General features: G+C 41.9%; 2 protein-coding genes and 2 non-coding genes across 8 annotated transcripts in view; 1 reads left to right on the top strand and 3 right to left on the bottom strand.

Annotated features, from left to right (window-relative positions):
* Window positions 1–7,460: 7,460 nt before the first annotated feature.
* MYNN (myoneurin) lies at window positions 7,461–20,417 on the bottom strand. 5 transcript variants are annotated; one of them, XM_023516012.1, is made up of 8 exons: window positions 20,119–20,417; window positions 19,001–19,297; window positions 14,890–15,683; window positions 13,606–13,765; window positions 11,645–11,823; window positions 10,713–10,796; window positions 9,641–9,727; window positions 7,461–8,007 (listed from the first exon to the last, which is right to left on the bottom strand). In XM_023516012.1, the coding sequence occupies exons 1-8, from the start codon at window positions 20,379–20,381 to the stop codon at window positions 7,745–7,747; spliced, it is 2,127 nt and encodes a 708-aa protein (XP_023371780.1). In that variant the 5' UTR covers window positions 20,382–20,417; the 3' UTR covers window positions 7,461–7,744. The 5 variants fall into 5 exon arrangements, with proteins under 5 accessions (XP_023371780.1, XP_003794701.1, XP_012663578.1 ...); XM_003794653.3 differs by having other exon boundaries at window positions 20,115–20,214; XM_012808124.2 differs by having other exon boundaries at window positions 14,890–15,567; window positions 20,115–20,177.
* Window positions 17,895–17,981, bottom strand: LOC111726875. The gene has a single exon (XR_002774552.1). It is a non-coding gene; the product is annotated as a small nucleolar RNA Z195/SNORD33/SNORD32 family (small nucleolar RNA).
* Window positions 20,418–21,639: 1,222 nt separating the features above from the next.
* Window positions 21,640–21,712, bottom strand: TRNAV-AAC. The gene has a single exon. It is a non-coding gene; the product is annotated as a tRNA-Val (tRNA).
* A 1,474-nt stretch (window positions 21,713–23,186) lies between these two features.
* The window catches only part of ACTRT3 (actin related protein T3), a 2,184-nt gene continuing 1,730 nt past the window's right edge, over window positions 23,187–23,640 (top strand). Inside the window, exon 1 of the mRNA XM_003794652.2 lies at window positions 23,187–23,528. Coding sequence (XP_003794700.1) covers window positions 23,329–23,528 — 200 coding nt within the window. The 5' untranslated portion in view covers window positions 23,187–23,328. The remainder of the gene's footprint in view (window positions 23,529–23,640) is intronic.

Here is a 23,640-nt window from a genome sequence, read left to right as displayed (position 1 = left end):
AAAGCAGCTTTAATTTTCATACACTTGTTTTATTTTCACAGAGATTAATATTTTATAGCCTATTAAATTTGTTTTCTTTAATACAAGTTACTCTTTACAGGTGTGTAAAAGGCAACAACTGTATTGGACTGTGTGTGACCCTCTATTGAAACCTGAGTAGGGCAATTTTTAAAAAATAAATTTACAACATAGAGATGAAAATTTTAACTGTGGAGAATGAAACCAGGGGACTGATTTCTTTTACATGAAAATAAGAATACAAGTAAAGCCATTATGGATGTCTCCACTGTTAGGAAGTGGTAAAGAGGTTCCTGGTAGCAAAGTCCCAGTGAAGTTTAGAAGTTGAAAAGTATTCTACACACCGCACCTGGGTAGGCATGGTCACAAATACAGGCAGACGCACATAGGCACAGACCGTCCCTCACAGACAACCCCGCCCTGACCCCTAACACAGAGCGGTCTTCCCACGTTTGAACTTCACCCGCTGCATCAGACACAGCGTGCGCCCTCCGTGCCCGGCTGCTTCTGGGCGGCGTCCGTGGGGGTCGCTCACGTCGCTCCACGTGGCAGCAGCCCACTATGTCTCATCACATCACACGCAGAATAGCGAGGAGTCTGCTGGATCCTGCTCAGAGCATGACAGCACGGTGACCCTCAGCCGTGCGTTTTTTCCCAGGCTGCTGCCTCTTTCTTGTGTGCTGTGGAAGGAACACACGAGTCCCCTCCTCCTTCCTAGGGAAGACAGCTGAGGAGGAAGCTCAGAGGCTTCCCAGGAGCCTGCAGTGGGGTGGACATAGTTCACCTCTGATCTGTCCTGCATTGGGCCACATGAGGTGGAGTGAGGCGAGGCCAGCTCAGCCAAGGACTACTGGGTGTCACCAGGCCAGAGACCTGACTGCATATTTCATAAGCTGGTGTCCAATACAGGCCAGCAGGAGGCCCAGAGTGGCAGAGCTCAGGACCCTGAGTCTGAGCCAGTGTTTCATAAGCTCCCTCCTCCGTGTCTCTGGACGCCACTTGAGAGAGACGACAGAGGACAGAAGTGCGACCATGTGTTCCGATAGCTAAAGATAGAAACTACATCCCTTTATAGCAGGTACCTCTGAAACTGGCCAAAAGCTGACTTTTTTTCCAGACTTACTGCTAAGTAGGGGTTCAAGAGGAAGGACATACAAATTCTGCAGGAAAATCTGTTTCCTCTGCATATCTGAATGTGCTGTGAGCTTCCTTCCAAATCTCACAGCAATCACTCTCTATTACTCAGCTCAAAACCAGCCTTACACTACGCTGCTAAGTACAAGATGGTATGCTCATTCACAAAATAAAATGGTATATACTTCTTAGGTATTTGATAAAATTACAAACTTGTTTTATGTACTCTTTTAAACTTTGCTATAGCACTATTCTTTATGGTTTCCTAATATCTACAGCTCAAACTGTATCCACACAGCTTCTGCTCGGAGAAGCATCTGTCTTCCAGGTACTCAGCGAATGTGGTCTTTGGTTTACAAGCTTTTTCTCTGTACCATGCTACCACCACAAAGCCACTTTTGTGTCTGAGAGATCTGTGCCCCCCTGGTGTTCTGATTTCAGTTCCATCTTTTTTGTCTTTGCTCATCCTTTAAGCGCATTTCCCCCAATTTTGTCCTCAGCTGTCTTTCTGCCTTAATCATGTCTATAAACTATCAGTAGGGAGATCAGTATCTAGCTTTAACCTCTCCTGGGTCTCAGGCCCATTCCTAAAAACTGCAGGACATTGGCAGTTATTTCACAACCAGCAAATTCAAGCACATCCTGCACTGTCTTCTCAGCCAGCAGCATCACAGCTTTTAAATCACAGGGCATCCAAGTCTTCTGATGGGAAGGAACAGAAAACCTACTCAAGCTTGTTCAATAAAAAGGGGATTTAATTTAAGGACAAAACAGCCAAAATCGTTGGCTTCCAGGGGCAGGAACCAAGCACAGCTGTGTCACCTTGAGAGTAGAGTTGTAAGGCCTCTAGGGCAGTCTCCTGGCCCTGCAAACCTGGAGCTTTCCTCTCTAGATGGATTTTCTCCGCACATTCCGTTCCCTTTAGACTTTAGCTTGCTTCATTGACTTCTGGGCCAGTTCTAAATGATGTTTTCATTTATGAAAGTATCATTACCTACCTCTGAATTTTACAGCACAGATCACTGAGAAGCTGACCAGCTCAGCCTGGCCTGTCAGTTGTTCTTCCCTCGTAAGGAGTCCAGTCAGCTGTGGTTGGCATGTGAGATCATGGTTATAACCTGGCCAGGTAAGCCCACACTTTTAGCACAGAGTATAAGCAAGGGACTCTTTCCAGTAAGATGGCAGGTGTAGTGCTAGACACCTATCTCCTTCCCACCTGAGGCTTCTCTCCACTCTGCCTGGCCTGCTCTGCACTCAGCCATGGGCAAGTTCCGGCCATCCATCAGCTACCTCCTCATTGGCCTGCCCAGATGGGCTGCCCTGGCTCTGTCCACTCAGCTCTCGAGTGACCGCTCAGCATTCCTTTACCCCACTACGACACTCAACACCTAGCTCGACTGATAGTTATACACAGGCAGGCGTGACTTTCCCATCTGACTATAATATTAAGGGTAGAGTTTATCTTATTTATTTTTGTAGCTTTATGTATTCTGATTTCAGTATTTTTCCAGCATTTGAAATACTGGTCAGATGTTCTCATTTAAGTATATTGATGTTCACATCCATGATGCTTTAGTATTCCTCTTGAAATTAAATACCTTCTTTTTTTTTTCCAGACAGAGCCTCAAGTTGTACCCCTGGGTAGAGTGCCGTGGCATCACAGCACAGAGCAACCTCCAACTCCTGGGCTCAAGCGAGTCTCCTGCCTCTGCCTCCCAAGTAGCTGGGACCACAGGCACCCACCACAATGCCTGGCTTTTTTTTTTTTTTTTTTTGGTTGCAGCCATCATTGTTGTTTGGAGGGTTCGGGCTGGATTCGAACCTACCACCTTAGGTGTATGTGGCTGGCACCTTAGCCACTTGAGCCACAGGCGCCGAGCCTAAATACCTTATTTCTGAAAGGTTACTAAGTATGTTTACATGCTAATTTAACTTTATTTTTTTCTTTTTTAGACAGAGTCTCTTTTACACTCTTTTAGAGTCTCACTCTGTCGCCCTTGGTAGAGTGCCATGGTGTCACAGCTCGCAGCAACCTCCAGCTCCTGGGCTTTGGTGATTCTCTTGCCTCAGCCTCCTGAGTAGCTAGGACTACAGGCCATCTATTTTTTGTTGCAGTTTGACTGGGGCCGGGTTTGAACCCACCAACCTTGGTATATAGGGCTGGTGCCTTACCCACTGAGCCACAGGCGCCACCCTAATTAATTCCTAAAGAAACAGAGATGGTTAACTTAGCATGTTGAAGATAGTTTGACTTCCAATTTTATAATGCTGAAAAAGCAACACACATTCCATACACTAAACTATGTACTTAAAATACTGCACACATTCAAAGGGCCTCTGTCTATTACCTTCTTTTGAGTGGAGGAAGAGTATACTATCTTGTCTTAGGAAATTAATGTTCCAGGAACTATACCTCAACATTTTTCATAAGCAAAAATGCATAACCTAAAGAAACTGTGTTATTGCATTATATTTTAATGCAACTAAGATTGCATTAAAGCACAAATCTTTTTTACTCAGTGGTTTTTTTTTTTTTTTTAAAGAGATAAGAGTCTCATTTTGTTGCCCTCAGCAGAGTACCATGGCATCACAGCTCACAGCAACCTCCAGCTCTTGGGCCTAAATGATTCTCTTGCCTCAGTCTCAGATGTGTCTGATTTACAACAAATGACAGAATTATTTGTCTAGGGTTTAAAAAAACCCAAACAACTAGTACATGTACATTATCTATTTCAACTGCTTAGTTGCACAATTTCTGCAGGACTGAAAAAAGAAGGATTTTTGTCAGTTCTATTCTATTGCAATGGAACTGACAAAAATCCTTTTTTTGTGAGGCAGAATTTTACTATGTTGCCCTTGGTAGAGTGCCATGGTGTCACAGCAACCTCACTCTTGGGCCTAAGCGATTCTCTTGCCTCAACTTCCCATGTAACTGACTACAGGTGCCCACCACAACGCCCGGCTATTTTTCAGTTGCAGTTGTCATTGTTGTTCAGCAGGCCCAGGCCAGGCTTGAACCCGCCAGTCTTGGTGTATGTGGCTGGTGCCCAAATCACCGAGCTATAGGCACTGCCGGAACTGACAAAAATCTTTAACTTTCAAAAAAGTTTGTCTATCAAAATAACCTTATAAAATTAAACATGAAACAAATACCATTTAAAAACAGTAGAAAAGCATTTATATTTTCTGGGTTCTTTAAAATAGTCTAAATGTAACACAGAAGGACCAATATAAAACGAAATGAAAATCAGTTTCTCAGTAAGATCTTTATCATTCCAAAGACTTTCCAAAAACTTAAATAGCACACCTTTCCCCAAACACTGCCTTCTATTTAAAGATGGACCTAACTAAAATCATAGTGATGAGTGTCAGAACGAGGCCACTGTGAGGAGCAACAGCAGAGGGTCATCAGGACAATGACAAGAAGGGACGCACAGTCTTTAAGCTTTCTTTACATGTCATTCTGGAAGAGCATATGATAGCTTGAGCCATGTTGAATTCAAAACAAATTTAGTTCAGCTGAGAAGCAGATAACGTGATGAAGAAAAGTATAGTTACTTAACATTAGCAACTCCAATCCTATCAAAAAATACTACTACACAGCTCAGCGCCTGTGGCTCAAGTGGCTAAGGCACCAGCCACATACACCTGAGCTGGCGGGTCTGAATCCAGCCCGGGTCTGCCAAACGATGACTGCAACCGAAGAATAGCCGGATGTTGTGGCAGGCACCTGTCCTCCTTGCTACTTGGGAGGCGGAGGCAAGGGAATCCCTTGAGCCCAGGAGATGGAGGTTGCTGTGAGCTATGATGCCGCAACATTCCATCTACCCAGGGTGACAGCTTGAGGTTCTGTCTCAAAAAAAAAAAAAAAAAAAACTACTACAAACAATAAATCTGAAGACTAAAACCTATGCAAAGACAAAATGCTAATTATAGTACAGGAATTTTGGTGACTATTGCCCTTGTGGTATTAGGACATCACTGTAGCTGTTTTTAAAAAGAAATTTTGGGGCTAGGCTCACACCTGTAATCCCAGCTCTCTGGGGGACTGAGTGGAGGAACTACAGCGTACCCTCTTTTGGGAGGCCAAAGCAGGGAGATCCCTTGAGCTCAGGAGTATGAAACCAGCCTGAGCAAGGAAACTGTGTCTATTAAAAATGGAAAAACTAGCTGGGTGTTGCGGCAGGCGCCTGTAAACCCAGTTACTTGCTGTGAGCTATGATGATGCCACAGCACGCTAGCCTGGATGACAGACTGAGAGTGTCTCAAAACCAATTTTGTTCGTTAGATGCTTAGGTTAATGAAGATGAAAATCAGGCCAGGCGTGGTGGCTCATACCTGTAATCCAAGCACTCTGGGAGGTTGAAGCAGGAAGATGCCTTAAGGTCAGGAGTTGGAGAACATCCTGGGCAAGAGTGAGACCCTATCTTTACAAAAAATAGAAAAATTAGCTAGGTGTAGTGCTATAGTCCCAGCTACTCAGGAGGCTGAGGCAGGAGAATCACTTGAGCCTTAGCAGTTTGAGCCTGTTGTGAGCTGTGATGATGCCACCATATTCTGGCCTGGGGAAAAGGTGAGACTATCTCAGAAAAGAAAAGAAAAAGAAATTAAACATAACCTTTCCATTTCAGCAGACTTCTTAAAGAGGCTAAGTCTTTCAATTTTCTTTAATTTCTTCATATTCTAATAAATTCCTATCAAATTCAAGCCAGAGTAGATGAGGTGAACATTCTATAACTTCATAAATTCTACTTAAAGCCAGTATTATTAACTTATTACACATGCATAATTAAATTTCTTTAAAAAGTCAAACATTCAGTCTGTGTTACAGAAAATGCTATCTCAGGTGGCCCTCTCTGAGGTCAGTCCGCTGATGTGACATCCTGTGCTGTGAACATGCACTGTGCTGGGAAATGGGGACATCGCTGCAGTACATTATGGGTGTTTATTACGCCCTCTAAGTGGCTCCTATGACTTGCACCTCAAATAGAGAAAATCACAAAGAAATCAACCAATAATAAAAAAAAAATTACTTTTATTACAGGTGTAGTTTAAAACCAGAAAACAAATACGCTACAACTAATGGATGGCAAAGAAAAGAAATAATGTTACCATGGTATTTGATCAGGACTACAGGCAATAACTTTGTGGAACCGATAATTTCATGTCCGAGGGTCAAGCAGTAAAATAAATTAATATATGAGGAAAGTGGGATGGGGAAGAGTGGTAGCAAATATCAGGATAATACTGAATTTTCTACATTCATTTGGAAAGAAAAGGACCCAACAACAACCAAAAGTTGTGGTCTAATTTATAAAAGATAAAACCCAAAGCTTATAAAAAACTCAAATATAAAATATTTAATAGACTGGCTTTTGCTATAATCCCACGTTTCTGTATAATGGATTCATTTCTAAACTCTCTATGCAGTATATCAAATTTAGAAGCAGGTGATTTCTAATGTGCATTATGTTTATATCTAGAAAAATCTTTTTAGAATATTTATTTTGAAAAGTGCATAACAGGTATGAGAGGCTTATCAAAATTGTTCAAAACTCAGTGTATCTTTCTCATCTCCAATAATCTAGAAACCTAATAAAACATAAACAATCAAATTTTGAAATTGTCTTCGACAAGATAAAAACATCAAATATCTAAAATTCATTTTGAAAATATAGTCCAAACAACTCAAACCAAAAGTACTGATCATTGGTGTTCTCTAGAATACTGAATTCGAAATAAATAAAAATTTACATGCAGTTTTCTAGCTTTTAAGAGACACATTTCTTTTTGTTTCATTAGAAAGTTACCTCTAATGAATACAGTAATAGAGAAATAGCACAACTCTTATTCAGTCCCTAAATTTTCACAGGCAAAAATGAGCAATTTTATTTTTTTCCCCCGTGGTTTTATTTATCAGTCTATGGGGCTTACAAATAGTAACATTCTTGGGCTGATACTTTCTATAGATTTTGCTTAAATTTTGAGGGGAGGAAAATAAAACTGCATCAAATCAAGTGATTGTACTTCAGTCAATGAAGAGCAACTCTAAGAGGCAAAGCAGGGCAAGTTCAGTGGCTCACATCTGTAGACCAGCACTTTGGGGAGGTCCACACAGGAGAATCACTTGAGGCCAGGAATTTAAGACCAGCCTGAGCGAAATCCCATCCCTACAAAAAGTACAAAAATTAGGTGAGTGAGGTGGCACATGACTACAGTCCCAGCTACTCTGGAAGCTGAGGTGGAAAGATCACTGGAGCTACAATTGTGCCTCTGCACTCCAGCCTAGGCAATAAGACCCCCTTAAAAAAAAAGTAAAAGTGGAATTAAGGCAGCCTTAAAAGAAAATTTATCCACCCAAAATAGTGCTACTGTAGTATAATCCATTTCTTAAAAAACTGTGTGTAGTCTAGATATAACAGCCAAAAATCAAACAAGTATTGCATTTATGATATATTAGGTGCTTTTACTTCAGTGAATGAAAAATGGTCATAACTCAAATGAATGGGAATTTACTATGGATATATGCACCTTGCCAGAGATGTTTGTATTACTATCAGAGTTGTCTTAGTGATTCCATGTTCCTCACAAGTTAGTATAACTGTTGTAAAAAAATCAGCTGTGGTTCTGAATACCCATTCACAGTTGACCTCAACAACGCATCTGACGTAGGAGACTGGTTATCTGGGACAGGCAGAAGCATGTGGTGGTCCTCAGCCCCAAGTGGAAGAGCTAGAGGCAAAGTCATATCAGAAGGCTTCACATCCATAGCTTCTGATAAAGGGCTTTTTTGTACGGAATCTGGTTCACTCACAGTATGATCTTCTACACTGGAATCTAGAGTTTTATCTGCACCTAAAATAGAAGGGGAAAAACATCGTATTACCTCTTAAAAATGAGACAGAACTCCTGAGGTAGACCAATCTACTTATCTTTCCCAGAATTTGCACTCCAGTTTCTTTATAGCTGACAGGCCCTCTTCCTTATCTGTACAAATTCAATCTGGGCCTCAAGGTTACCTTCAGGTATTCAGTCCATTATAAAAACTGAAATAATCATTGTAAGAACGAAACAGGGTGAGCTACTTCTTACACACTTTATCACTCATACACCAATCTTCCTCTGTCTCTTGCTATCTGCCAGTCTACTCAGGTATGCTGTGAATCTATACTGTGTAAATCCTTTAAGGGTAAATGCCAAGTTATACTTTTCTAACTCCTTGAAAGTACTCAGCAGTGACAACTTAAGAAACACTAAAGTTACTCATTAAATTTTTAATGTTCATTGAATGTTTTAATTAGTAGTTCATACTATCCTGTGGGCTCAAACTCATGAGTATGGCACTTTCATATATTTTTAGAGGTGAGAAATTCTGCTCTATACAAGGAAGCAATTATCACACTGACTAAAGATGTACTTTGCCTTCAAATTTTCCACTAGCTTTAACATGCCTCTGTTGAAGACTTGGGTTTCACCATCTGCGTTAAGTAGACAAAACTGCATATCTGCCTTCATAAAGCTGTAACTCTCTGCCTTCTCCCCAGACTGCTCCTCAGTGCAGCCAGCCAAGGACACAGCTATCATCTCCTGTCCTGGGCTGGACTTGGGGCTCTGCAGTGTTCTCAGCCTGGAATGAGCCCTCTGCTCCCCATCTCCACCTTATGAACTATTCTCCATCCTTTAAGTCGCCTAAAATCAAGCCTTTCCTAATACTCAGAAGCATTTACTATCTTCACTCTAGCACTTTATGTCCATTAAATACAACAACTCCCTTGTAATTATTTATTTGAATTTCTGGTCTACCACAGGAGGCTGTGCGCTGTCTGAGAGCCAAGACCATGCCCAGTTCAGTTTTACACTCCTGGCAGCTAGTGTACTTCCCAGGAACTTAACATAACCACTCACTGAGGTTTTCCGTTTCTAACTCAATCTCTATAATGTTCGTGTTTATAGTAAGAGACTCCCGTCATCTGTATACACCAAGAAACCTAGTATTGTTTCTAAAATGGTCAGCACTGGGAGTTTTTTTTTCAAGGAACAATGGACCTAAAATTTTGTAGCCTGGCTTTCCATTTCTGTATATCCTAACAGTGGGGGGCCACCCATCTCCCTGTTTCCTCTCACACCCTTCGTCTCAACTAATGTTCATGGTAACCCTTTTCTTTGTGTAACTACAATAAATTCTGGGTTACCCAGACTCTGATATGGAGACCTGTGCCACATAGCTTAAGTTCCTTTATTCTTGCAATTGTTCGTAAGTCAGGTTTTTAAAGAAGAAATATTTCAAATATTTTTTATTAGAAGCCCAATGTGAAAAGAAATCCTGAGTGAACTTTTCTACAAATTATAAAGCTACTTTCCTCATATTTATGTATCTAGTTTTTGAAATAAACATTTAATTTAAATTGTTTAAATGTTTATCTCAACATTTTAAGGAATAGTACCAATGTGAGAACACTAAACTTAAAAAAAAAAAAAAAGCATTTACCAGAATGAACTTTTGTTTTGTGCTTCTTTAAGTTTTTAATATCTGTATAAGAATTTCCACACAATTCACAAATAAATGGTCTTTCTCCTGAAAAATAATTTAAAAAGTTTAAAAACTTCAATATACAAAAACTATTAGACAAAAATATCAGTGTTTATGAATACAATGCAAATATTACATTATTTAACTCTGGTTTAAATTACCACTTAGTAACTCAGTTATGAAAACATGAGAGATGCTGCACATAGGCCACCTTCACTTTACACAAATACATCCCAAGTCAGGAAAACTCAGTATTTTGACTAACAGAAATTTGTTTGCAAACTAAAAAAAATAACTCTTTCATTTCTATCAGACATATAGTGAATGTCAATTATGCGCCAGACTCTAGTAATTATAATTCCTGCTTTTGATATCTTACAAACTAGAAAATCCTTAAAAATACCAACAACATGCTATAATATAATCCTCTTGAAATAAGAACCGTTCAGTGCTTTATACCATAAACTAAGGAGCAGTAGAACACAGACACTGCTAACAAATCTCTCCTCAGTGCTCAGACTATGCTAGGGAGGAATTACGAGAAGGGATATTTAAAAAGAAAAAATCAGAAGAGTACACAAAGCAGCATTTTCCTTTGCTTTTAACATTTTTTACATTATTTTCTTCATACTAGTACTTTTAAAAATAAACATGTCAGTATTAAAATTCACTCTTAAAACATGCACACTAAACACCGTCTAACAAGAAAATCTGATGTTATCTTGGTATTACCTACTCCTTTTCATTTCTTGGTACAGATGTGTAATTTAATCCAAATCATTTAAGAGCTACTGATTATCTGGCATATTTCTTGGACAATCTATACAATTCTTTACCGAATTTAATTCACACTCCAAACAACTAAAAAAATAAGATAAGCAAGTAAGAAGTTGATATTTATACATTAAAATACTGCTACAGGTAGAGTATGATTAGATACCATATAGTCCATAATGGTTTAAAAGTCAAGGTTTACATAAAAAGAAATTAAGAGAGAACAAAAAATAATACGTTCTCCCTAAACACAGACCTGTATGGGATCGAAAGTGTTTGTTGAGCTCTCCTGAGGAAATAAAACTTTTCCCACAAATACCACATATGTATGGTTTTTCACCTAGATGGAAAATAAAAGATAGCGAAGTGGTATACTATACCAATATAATATTTATCAAGTACAAATACTCTAAAGGTAAGCTGCTTCAGAATACTACTCAAACTAAAACCTGTGTTCTATGTTAGAGGTACTTTCAGTGATCCAACTTAATTACTAGTTACTTTACACTGCTCACAGCACCTGATACTTTTCACAATTAACACTCTATTCCTGCCAATGTCCCTCTAGTAGAGACAAGCTAGGCAAGAAGCCAATTTCCATGTGATTAAGAACATGTCAACCCATTAATCTGTATTTCTGTTCTTGCTATTTACTGTATTATTAAAGGAGAATAAGAGCATTTAGGGAAGTTTCTTTTGAAAAAATGTACCCTACAAAAATGAGAATCTTTGAGCACTACAGTTTGCTTCAAAACTGGTATTTTGCCTTTGAATTATGTTTCAATTTCAAATCTCAGAATGATTGTGTAGGAAAGAAATTATAAAAATCAATGTTCTACCCAAACCCAACCTCCACCCCTTAACCTCACTCCATAATTTTATGCAAAAGATATAAACCTTCAAGAGGCCAAAAATTTTCTAAAGTCATAAAACATTTCTCAAGTTTATATATTATTAAAATTATCTCACTGATTTTTAATGTGTGAGTTGCATGCTAAAAATATTTCACCTACCTTGTATTATTCTAGAAATAAACTTTATACCTAATAAGTATGAAAATCATAAAGCATCAAGAAGAAACAAACATCTAAGTACAAAGCTTATAATCTGCTTTCTGTAAAACCTCAATCCCCCTTTTATTTGTAACTTTCCTTCTTTTTAAGCAGCGTCTCCCTGTCAAAGTCTTACCTGTATGTTTTCGAGAATGAGTGATCAGAGAACTAGAGACAGCAAATGCCTTCCCGCAGGTGTCACACACATACGGCTTTTCCCCGGTGTGCCGCCGCACATGATAGGTCAGGGTGCTGGCCTGGGCAAATCTCTGTCCACACCGATCACAGACATATGGCTTCTCTCCACTATGCTTCCTATTAGCAGATAAATATCAAGTAAAACAATCAGGAGGCCAGTCTATATAGCAAGCGTTTTTCATACAGCATTTTATTTCTTAATAGGCTAAGAAGATAACATTTAAAATTACTATTGGTGCTTCAGTGTAAATACTGTCAAAATGAATGTGTTAGTTATTACCAAAACATTAGTTCTGAGATTAGTTCACAAAGTTTTGCCATCATCCTTATAGGGTTACCAGTGGGTCCTAGATAACGTGGGCAATCATTGTCCCTGGTCTATTCACTCTTCACTCATCAAAACTCTTTCCTCAAACCACCAGCACTTCCTTGCCCATTCTCATTCTTACCTGACAGCCCTGCTTCCCCTTTCAGTGAGAAGAATTTAAGTAACCAGAGAACGTCTGCCTCCCAGTGCTCTGCCTATAGCATTCTCACCTATACTATGGCCGTCCCCCGGTCAGCCATGACAGGAGGGTGGCAGTTCAGTGGAACCTGTCTGTATACTGGAGATCCCGCTTAATGGCAGCACTCTTACAATTTCCCCATCCTCCTGCATCCATTTTTTTCTCACCCTATTGGATCACAGCAGCATACAAAAATACTGATAGGTCTCCACCTTAAAAAACAAAGACCCTTGATCCCAAATGTCCCTCCATTTCTCTGCTTCCCTTTATCAAAATCTTCAGACTCCACCTATTCTTCCATTTACAACCTCTGCTAAAATGCTCTTGTCAAGAGTGCCGCTGACCTCCTACTCTGCTAAATCCACATCAATCCTCAGTCTCCATGTCTTTATCAGAGAATTTTACATAGTTGATCCCTCCCTTCTGGAACAAACTTCCTTCCCTTGGGTTCCAGGGCAGCCTACTTTCCTAGTTTCCTTCTACCTACCTGCTCCTTACTAGCCATCGTGCCCACCTCACACAACTTGCAAAGTTAGAGCATCCAGGACTCAGTCTTTTGATCTCTTTTCTATCCACGTTCACTCTCTTGGTGACCTCGTCCAGTGTCATCTCTTTAAATACTAACCATGAACTGACAATGCCAAATGCCTGATTTGTATCTCCAGCTGAAACCAGCCCCCCAGAACACCAGGCTCAGATAACTCAGCAACCTGTGCACATCCCTCCTCAGTTTAACATGCTCGGAACTGTTCCCTGGACCCTGCACCAGGCTCAGATAACTCAGCAACCTGTGCACATCCCTCCTCAGTTTAACATGCTCGGAACTGTTCCCTGGATCCTGCACCAGCCCAGAAGCTGCTCTTGCTCAGCCTCCTGCACTGCAGTCTGTGGCAATGCCACCTGTTTAGTCTTCAGGCCCAAACTTCAGAATTCCCTTTAACTCTTCTTTCTTTCAGATCACACATATAATTTGTCTGTAAACTGTTAGATCTACCTTAAAATACTGTTTGCCCAGAATCTTACTACTGACCTCACTGCTGCTACCCTGGCCTGAGCCAACGTCACCCTCGCCTGGGTTTTACCCGTACAGACCTAATTAACTGTTCATCCTGCTTCTCCTCACACATGCTACAGTCCTTTTCTATTATAGCAGCCAGAGCCATCCTCTTAAAATGCATTTTGGACCATTCTGATCTTATTTCCTAGAAGTTTTCTCCCCTGCTTATTTCCCTCTAGACACCACAATTTCCTTGAATATACTAAGAACACTGTAGGGAAGAATCCCAGAACTCTACTGTCCTGAATTCTAGCAGAGTAATCTATTCAGAAGACCATGGTTATTGACAATCCAAAAGATGAAACAACACCTGTGTTTTTATTTATTTTTTTTTACCTTGCATGAATCTTGAGATTGCTGGAAGTTGCAAATTGTAAATTGCACACATCACATTTGTAGGGTTTTTCCTCACCATGATGCATGCGACTATGGAAGACTAGCTGGCATTTCTGAGCAAATCCTTTATCACACAATTCACATTTGTATGGCTTCTCACCTATAGGAACAAGTAAGCAAAATTTATGTTTAGAAGAAAACACTGTTTTAGTTGCTTAAGTGATAATCAGTATTCAAAAGAATTCTCACACCTGTAAACCTCGCACTCTGGGAGACCAAGGTGGATGGACTGCTTGAGCTCACCAGTTCAAAAGACCACCCTGAGCACAGTGAGAGACCCCATCTTCACTAACTATAGAAAAACTGAGGCAAGAGGATTGCTTGAGAGTAGGAGGTTGCTGTGAACAATGATGAAACCATGGCAATCTACACAAGGCCACAGCTTCACGCTCTGTCTCAGGGGAAAAAAAGAAAAAACAGTTCATCAACAGTACTGGCTTTGGTATTCAGAAAATGTTAACTGCCAGAAATAAAAGCAAATGGGATCTCTTTCCAGACTACTGAAAACACCAGTAGAATTACTGAGAAGACGTTTATGTGACTCTAAGCAAATGTTCAAAAGTCAGCTAAGTCCAGGAGGTAGATAACCAGAAGTGTTGGCAAAATCCGAACATTAGCCTGAGGAGTAATTACATTTCCTCTTTATCAGTTTTAGTATCTGTCTCTGTTAAGTACCTGGCAAACTAGAACCAAATTTATGCTTGATACGTTAGGACGCAAAATATCAGTTATTATAAAATAGCCATTAAATACTTCATTATAATTACAAATAAATTTCCAACAGTCTATCCAGAACGGTGGCTTATGCCTGTATTCCTAGCATTTTGAGGACAAGGTGGGAAGATCACTTGAGGCCAGGAGTTTAAGACCCGTCTGGGCAACACAGCAAGACCCATCTCTACAAAGAAATTCTGTAAAAAGCCCAGCATGGGTGGCACAAGCCTATGGTCCCAGCTACTCAGGAGTCTGAGGTGGGAGGATTGCTTGAGCTCAGGAATTCAAGGTTACAATGAGCTATGATTGCACCACTGCACCCCACCCTGGAAGACAGAGCAAGACCTTACCTCTAAAAACAAAAATTTTTAGCAGCCTAACATTGTAAATATTTTTATGAATAGAATATACCAAATTTTGGTTACAAGTAGTGTATGGTAATATGCTCTGTATAAAACAATTTTAGTCACAGCATAAAAATAATTCTATCTCCTCAGAAACCAGTCTTACCTGTGTGAGTTCTTACATGTGTTTTCAGCTGGTTACACTGGGTGAATGCCTTTCCACACAAGTGGCAGACATAGGGTTTGACTCCTTTGTGTATTCTCATGTGCCTTCTCAAGCTGCTGGCTTCTGAAAACACTTTCCCACACGTGTTGCACACTGGCTTGGCCTTGGAGTACCTCTGATCCAGCTCTTCCCCAGAGTTCTCCAGCTCATATGGACTCTTGACACTGGCTATATTGGACATGGAGTGTTCTTTCAGAGCACAGCTGGGCTGTGATTTTCCTCGTTTCCGTTTCACTGTAACAGTTTGCACAATATCTTGTGCTGGAAAAGTGTTTTCCATAACTGATGTCAACTCGAGTTCTGAATTATCATTTCTCTGTGCAATTTGCTCTACTACAGGTGTGGACAACTTACTGGCATCTAAGAATAATTCAACAGATGCATTTTCTAAAATGTCATTGGGGTATTGCACTGTTTTATTCTGCCCTGCTTTCTGGGAGTTGAAAGGCTTCTTCTTCTTTTTACTTTGAGATGACTTCTTTGCCAAAGCTCCTTGTTTAGGATTTGCCTGAACTAAATCTGCAGAGACTTCTGATTTTTCCCGAGTGTTATAATCTCGCAGAGTAAGAAGACAAGTCTGTTGATTCAATTCAATGTTTCCAGTAATACTAGATATCTCTGTAGAAGAAGGATTAGCAATAAAAGCAAAATCTTCCATCTTTATTTTACATTTTGTAACCACCTCTTCCACTTTGAGATAGTCAGCAGCCTGATGAATTTCTTTAACATTCCAACTGTAAGGGAACAAAGCTAAATGACAACATTCCGATCAAAGAAAAGCTGTTTTTGAAACACAGCTGCAATATACTGCAGCGTCTTTTAAAGATCTAATGAAGCAGAATGTTGAAAAAGGCCTAAGAGAAAAACCTATTTATATAACTAATTCATTCAGAATAAAATTCAGGTAAAAATCTCCAATTTTACAGAACTTGGAAAGATGAAAAATAAGCGCTATTCACAGCCATCAATGGACCATTACAGAAAATGAAATGTTAAAGTCTCTGCTTTTAAAAAACCTTGGAACAGGAAACAGGTGGGGCAACTCACTGTCTCCTCCCATTCACCCCAAGGCCTATGCAGATAGTAACCAACTTTTCCAATTGGCATTAGGAAGAGTAATGACTTGATCCCCATCATCTTCCCCCTCCTCTTCTGGGAGGGACTTTGTTTCAAACTTTACTGTGCATATGAACCATGCAGGGAGCTTGGACATGCAGACTCGGATTCAGGAGGCCTGTGACGGGGCCTCAGACTCTGCATTTGTAGTATGCTCGCTCCCTGGTGATGCCAATGTTGCTGGTCTACAGGCCACACTTGGGAGAAACAAGGTTTGATTCTGTATGAAACTCTCTGTAGCAACCCTCTCACCTTTTTTGGCAATATTCAACCCATGTTATCTGGACCAAAATCTAATAATGGTCATATTAGAGTTATATTAAAAAGATGTAGCCACCTTGTTCAACCTTCTGATCAAGGTTTACTGAGTGTTCGCCATGATAGTACTCAAGAGACAGGAAGAAATAACAACAGTCCCTGCCCACTCTCCAAAAACGGTGTTTCTTCTTAAGCATTTTTATTGATTTTTGTCATGTAACTTATTATTAAAAAGTATGACACGAGAAGAATGAAAATCGCTTTCATTCTACCTTTTATACACATACTTAACTAAAAAGTTCTTTTGGTTTCAAAATTGTGTGTTTAGTGTTCCATAAAATGAACCACGAGATACCAATGTCAGCTAGTAGCCTTTAAGACCAAGGTAACTGCCATTAAGTAAAACCTTAATTATACAACACTAAAATAGTAAGTCATATAAGCTGTGCATTTCGTAGACAGCCTATTATATCAAGTCAGTTAAGCGAACCAATCAGCATTTGTTTACTTCAATAATTGATCTGCTTTTGTTTATAAGTATTAACTATTTCTGAACTTCCATCTTTTGAACAGCTATCAAGTTTATCTAATTACATATTGCCATGTGTATGCCTAAATGTTTTATAAGAGTAGTTCATTTAATTCTTAGAACACGCCTATAATATCTATTATAATCCTCATTTTACAGAGAAATGAAAAATCAGAGATTCAAAGAAATTAAGTAACTTAAGTTTGAGATCATGAAGTGTTAGAACCAAGACTGACTAAGCAGTCCGGCCCTAGAGCCTACTTAATTCTATTATTCTGCCTGTTTTCTTAATCACTAAGTTGTAGGCCTTTCTATTCTGGTGTAAGTCCTCTCTTCCATTCCTGGCTCAAAGAATTAGCTACCCAGCTCCTCAGGAATGTACCAGGGAAGACTGAACAAAATACTTGGCTCTTCTTTACACTGGTTCTTTGCATGAGGGTTCAGGAAAGGCACTCTGTTCTGTGTTCAAATCAATTTGAAACTTTTTTTCTGGCATAGTTGAGAAAGCGATTAAATTGAAGGTCAGCCAAAATTCCCAGTCTTATGGTTATTTTTTATTTATTAAGTAATTTAAATTCTTAGATCAGAGATGCCTGTATAGTCAACTATTAAGTAGATTTAAATAAATTTTCATGTGAGATTAACCTATGACATTATTCCTTTAACTTATACAGAATTGACTTATGTGAACATTACACCAAAATTTAAAAATAAATCCATAATGGCATGACTGTTTCCTTTTCAAAAGGACTGCACCCTGATTCTAGCTTTAAGACGTTTACTTCCACAATAAGCTACAATTTAAAAGGGAGAGAAGGGTTCTGCTTACTATGTACATGCACATCTCCACAGAGATCATCTGGAAAAGTGAATATTACACAGAAAAATGTTAACAGTGGTTATCAGTGGGTGGGAGAATTTCCAATGTTCCCCTTTTTTGTTTTTTTTCTAATTTTTTCTCCAAGAAATGTGGGATTAAGGGGTGAAGAGAGGGGAGGGTAGAGAAGAGAAAATTTAAAGAGAATTCTTTTTAGGCAGACAGGTGGCCTCTGACGGTAGGTAGTGCATTTAGTTATCTCATGGTAGGGAAACTTGAATTTGAGTGGGAGACATCCTCATCACTGGCTGAAGGAAGAAAGTGAATGTTCACCTGGAGCCGAGCTTCAGGTAAATCCCTATTTACTCTTCATAGTCAACTAACACCAAGGTAATTATTACCATCTCATTTTTAGATGGGGAAACTGAGGCCAAGAGAGGGATTATCTTGCTCAAGAAGACACAGTGACTAACAGGTAAGATTTAATTCCAAAGCCCATAATATTTCTATGTTAGAAGATTATAGACAATGCTTGCATACACACTTTTCTTAAGAGATGGAGGTAAAAAGACGGGTTATTTGACTAGTTTCTCTTTGCTTTTATCCACTGAGCACCTCCCTACCCTAAACCAAATCTAATTATATGGCTCATTAACTAAGGGGGATACACAGTCCCTGCATATCATTTTCTTCAGAACCTACTTCTTGTCAATGCAGTTGACAGCAGAAAGCATCTGAGAAAATCATTCTAGTATCTCCAACGTGACTTAAGCATTAGGACTGGTCAGTTAACAGAGATGAGAAAAGGTGTCCCTGCCATTTTGTGCTCCAACTAAGTTATTTTCCAGAATCAAGATTAGAAAGAGGTCCTATAAGCTGCTGTTTTGGCAATGGGAGCACTATTATATGAACAGAGAGGTTCTTCCTTCTTTCCTCATCTACTCTCCAAAACCCTTAACAGGTAAGGGATAGCATGACGGAGAGAGATCAGAGGACTATGAAAAACAAAAAGCAACAGGAAACTGGAATTCACTTAGAATTTGTTGTGTTTGATCTTCAAGTTTACATAACTAAAACCAAAACCATAACTAAAACAGATTTAGATAAATGTGTAAGAAATCTTACTGTTTTGCACCTTTGCTTTTTGTGCTTATAAAATGTTGTTTGCTCATCCCAAATCAATAATACTGACTTCTTTATTAAAATGAACATTAATTGTATAAATACGTGAAGACTGAGTTTGGAGAATGAATAGAAAAAATACAAATCATCTTCAGCTCTAAAGACTACTGACTAGCTTTTTATAACTGATAATAAAATGTGTACTTTACCTGTCAAGATTTAAAGTTCCTGTGTATATAAACTCCAACAATTTCTGAAATCCATCAGCCTTCACCTGACTCTGATCAAGAAAGACATTGTTCTCAGAAGTGCTTCTGTAGATTGCACCAAAATACTCACTAAACGAGGCGAGCACATTCCTATGAGCTTTAAATTGGAATTCCCCAATCACTATGGTGCAGTCACAAAGAAAACCTGCTTCTCGTTGTTTGTTCAGTCTCTCTAAAAGGTGCTCACAGTGGTGTGAATACTGCATTTTGATATCAGAATGGGATTTTACACTTGATCTAAAAGACAAAAAGAAATAGTAAATCAGTAACTGTAAATTTTTAACAAATGTTCACTCAAGCAATTTGATAGGGGGTGGGGTGGGGTGACAGAGGACATAAAAGGAACAAGAACCAAGTTAACTCTCATTTTACCTCCCCTCCTCCCGCCCCCAAATCATTATCAAGCACGTATGGCTAAAAATGCTTAAGGGATAAGTGACTTTGTTTTGTCTTAACCAATTAACGCAATCCTTTGGACACACCAATAAATGACGATGAATGTTAACGTTTCCTTTACCAACTGAAAAAAACGCTGCAAAATTTCACGCTTTTTTTTTATCAGTTGGCCCCTCAGACTTTCAAGCTCAAGATATATGCATGTTAAGAAAACATTTCCAAAATCAAGAAGAAGTGATCCCTTGGGACAGAAAGGAGGAGACACGGTACGAGTTGCTTCAAATTGTTCCCGAACCACCAAAACCTGTTACTTCCCCAGTGCAATTTCATCAAACCGCAAGGTGGGTGCCCAGGGGGCAGGGGACGCGCCGGGCCGAGGACTGTCACAGGTCCCATTACTCTCTACACTTCCCCGTTCCCTCCCTCCGCGCTAGGCGGCCTCGGACCGCGACAAGCGAAGCCGGTCCTCCTCGGCGCCGGCTACCAGTCCTCCACCCGGCTCCCATTCCGCCAATTCCCACAGCAGCCACCGCCCGGACCGCCTAGCTCGCGCCTCCACTTTCTCTCCGACATGCGCTCGAACCCCAAGGAGGCTGCTCTCCGACGTCCGGGGCTCGGAGGGCACGGGGGCGGCGGGCTAGGGTGAAGCTGGGCTCACCTACAGCAGCTCACAGAAGCACGGTTTCCTCACTCGCTCTCCGCCATCTTGGGAGACGTCACCGCGCCACGCTCCGCCTCTCCCTTCCGCCGCGGCGCCAAGCGCGACTCCGTCATCCCGGCGCGACGCGGCGGATTCTGAGGCCGACGAGGCCCGACGCCGGCCGGGTTGCCCCGTAGAGCTCGGGCTGCACCCCCGACCCGGACAGCAGGCGTCAGGAAGCGACACCCCAGGGCTAGTTCGCAGCGTTCGGCCCGCCTTCCCCATTCTAAATACTTAGGGGCCGAGAGGCCTGGTCTCGCTCTCGCCCCGGGCTCTAGGCCGAATCCCCCGGCCGCTCCCCAGTGCATGCTGGGGCTTGTAGTCGCCCGTCTCCACCCCTCAGCCCCCTCGTCGAGGACCCTCGGTGGAAACTGCTGCGGGGCGTGCTCCGACTGGCGGCCATTTGGTGTGTTTGAGCTGAGACCGAGAGCCCCTTTCCCGCTCACATACCCGAAAGTTCTAGGGAACCCTCCCGTTCTTGTCTGCGTCGGCCAACTCTGGCTCAGCTCCCAGGGTCCCCACCTGGCGCCGGGAGCCCGAGATGCGCAAAGCCGAGCGCGGAGGGGCACACTGGGCATGCGCGGCACCGGAGGAAGGTGGGTTTTACGCCGGAAAAGGCTTTCCGGAGTCTGGGCTAGAAAACATTTAATGTGATTATTTATATCGATTCCAGATTTGAAACAGTGAAAGAAAAAGGTCCCAGGTATCTCTGTAATAGACAAAAGTATCAGGAAAAAAGTCTTGTGATATGTGAGCGTGGATTCTTCCCTGGCACCCGCGGACACTCCAAACCTCAGAAAACTAAAACTTGAGCGATTTTTCGTGTTCAAGGTTAATGTGTAGCTACTGCCGAAAATCTACCTGCGACTTCAATCAGCGTCGGCTTAAATTACTCATTTCTCCACTCCTTAACAGTTTTCCCTTCTTACTCTCTTTATAAGTTCCTTTGTTCTGCATATTCTGTAAGAATGTTCTTGAATAAAACTTTTGAGCTTTCTTTTTTCTTGATTTCATCTTTCTGAGCATAATCGTCTTTCTGATTCCACTTTTTCTTTGTCACAGCCCTTTCCAGTCATTTATTAATTCGGAAATCTTTATGAATTTAGGGATCAGTCGTGACACCAGGTATAAAAAAATAGGAGTAAAACATGGTGTCCCGGAGTTTAGGGGGAAAAGATCAATGTCGAGGGGAAAACTGCGAAAAAGCAGTGACGAAATGCACAAGGCTGGCCATTCTTACGCTGTGTTTGATGTTTATGTCTCGTCTGTGCATTTGTTTTATTTTCAGTATTGTGAGTCGAGTTCATTTTTTAAAACTCGGGTCCGATTTTCCCGTGACGAGCCTTCAGTAAAAACCTGTGGTGAACGAATAAAGTAACATTCAAATCAGAAAGCCCAAATTGTCAAAAATTTTCAAGTTTCTAGCAAGATCGTGTTTTTGATATAAAAACTAAATATCCCAATGGTGTGGGGGAGGAAAAGTTGTTTCCGCCCGGTTTCGAACCGGGGACCTTTCGCGTGTTAGGCGAACGTGATAACCACTACACTACGGAAACCCTGATGGTGGAGAGGATACTGTAATACCTTCATATAAGTATCCGGCTGGGCACTTAACCTGCGTTTTACCTGAAGTTACATGGGATTGACGTAATTTTTAAGAGGAAAAGGAAGAAAACAGTATGTTCAATCGAATAGTGCTGAAACTATTTCAAAAGTTTGAGTGTACATGCACTGTCTTTCAAAGAGCCCCTAGATACCGGTAGAAATCAGGTATTCTAGTTTAGTTGCCTTTGGGTACACATTATTTTTCCGAGGATAAAAGCGTTTCATTAAAAATCTTTCCGCCCTGGGCTGCGCAGAATCCGGGGAGCGCTGGGGCCTTCGGCGGGCGCGGGAAGACTGTCCAGGCGCGCACCCCGAGCCCCCGCGTCCGTGCGGGCGCGCAGACCCCGGCCGCGCAGCGTACAGGCAACCCTGGGGAAGGACTTGGAATTATTTTTGAATTTCCTCTCCGTGCTTCCGAAATCCAGAGGTTCTAATCTGTATATTTGTTCTAAACTTGTCTACAGGGTGTGCAAAATCAGCCACCAAGATGCGTTTTTTTGGCATGTAATGTACTGAAATGTTTCTAAATCTCAATTTCCCATGACCTGAGAACCTTCGCTTTCCCTTCCAAGAGACAGACACATCTGAACGCCCAAATATCCGGACCAGGGAGTGAGAATTAGGTTCAATATTGCACCACAGGGGTGTAATCCGACGAGACGGGTTGTTTTTTAAGTGACTTTCTGCGACCGGGCGCGACGGCCCAGGCCTGTAATCCCAGCACTGAGGCCGAGGCGGGTGGACTCCCCGAGGTCTGTGGTTAGAGACCAGCCTGTGTCAGAGCAAGACCCCGTCTCTAAAAATAGCTGGGCGCTGTGCTGGGTACCTGTAGTCCCAGCTACTTGGGAGGCTGCAAGAGAATCGCTTGAGCCCAAGAGTTTGAGGTTGCTATGGGCTGTGACGCCACAGCACTCTACCAAGGGCAACAAGGTGAGACTCTTGTCTCTTAAAAAAAAAAAAAAGAAAGCGACTTTCTACCATTTTATTTGCATGGAAAATCCAACAAAATGTTTAGAAACCACAGGCAGGAACACAACACCATCATTGCCCAAGATGCCTAAACAATATTAAAAGCATTTAAAACTCATTTTAAATCCTAGCTCTTCTTCCCCCTCCTTTCAGGCGTTGAGCGCTTCGGAAAAAAGCAAGGAGCCTCCTGTCCTGCGACAACTTTCCCTGTTAAATCTCGTTTTTCCCAGCCAAGGGCGCGCCCCGGAGCTGCTTGGCCTACACCTGCCGACCTGACTTCAACCACTTCGGGAAATTAAGAGTTCCTGTGGCTCTTCAGAATTTTCTAGAAGAGCACTGGCGAAGGGTTAGATGTGTGTCTTTTGGTAGGAAACCCGAGTTTTCCTGATATTCGTCTTCCTGGACCCAGGGTGGGGGCGGCCCAGCCACCGGAGTGACGGCCGCGGGACGCAGGCGGTGAGGTGGGGGGCGCAGGCTGGGCTCCCCGCCGGCCGGGCCTCTGTGACGTGGCGTTCCAGGCCGGGTCCCAGCGGGCTCCAGCATTGCCCGTAGCCGAGCGGCCCGGCGACTGCTGGTGGCAGGCGGTGACGGCGGCGGCATGAACTACTACCGGCTCCCGGTGGTGATCGACAACGGCTCAGGCGCGATCAAGGCGGGCCTGGCCGGAAGCCGGGAGCCCCACTTCGTATACCCGAACATTATTGGCCGCGCCAAGGGCCCGGGCTGGGCCGCTGACGGCGAGCACGAGGTGTACGTGGGCGACACGGCGCAGGCCCGGAGAAGCTCGCTGTCTATCAGGTACCGCGTCCCCGCGGCTGGGGGAGGAGGAAGGCGGGGTAGGGAGGTGGAGGGGGAAGGACGGGAGGTGGGGCGAGGCTGGTGGGAAGGGCTCCCCGGAGAGGTGGGGAGG

Source organism: Otolemur garnettii, unplaced genomic scaffold (assembly GCF_000181295.1).
Source record: "Otolemur garnettii isolate 467f Iridium unplaced genomic scaffold, OtoGar3 scaffold00084, whole genome shotgun sequence".
NCBI classification, from domain to species: domain Eukaryota; kingdom Metazoa; phylum Chordata; class Mammalia; order Primates; family Galagidae; genus Otolemur; species Otolemur garnettii.
Note: the sequence above shows the minus strand (reverse complement) of the source record. Positions and strands in the feature narration are given on the sequence as shown.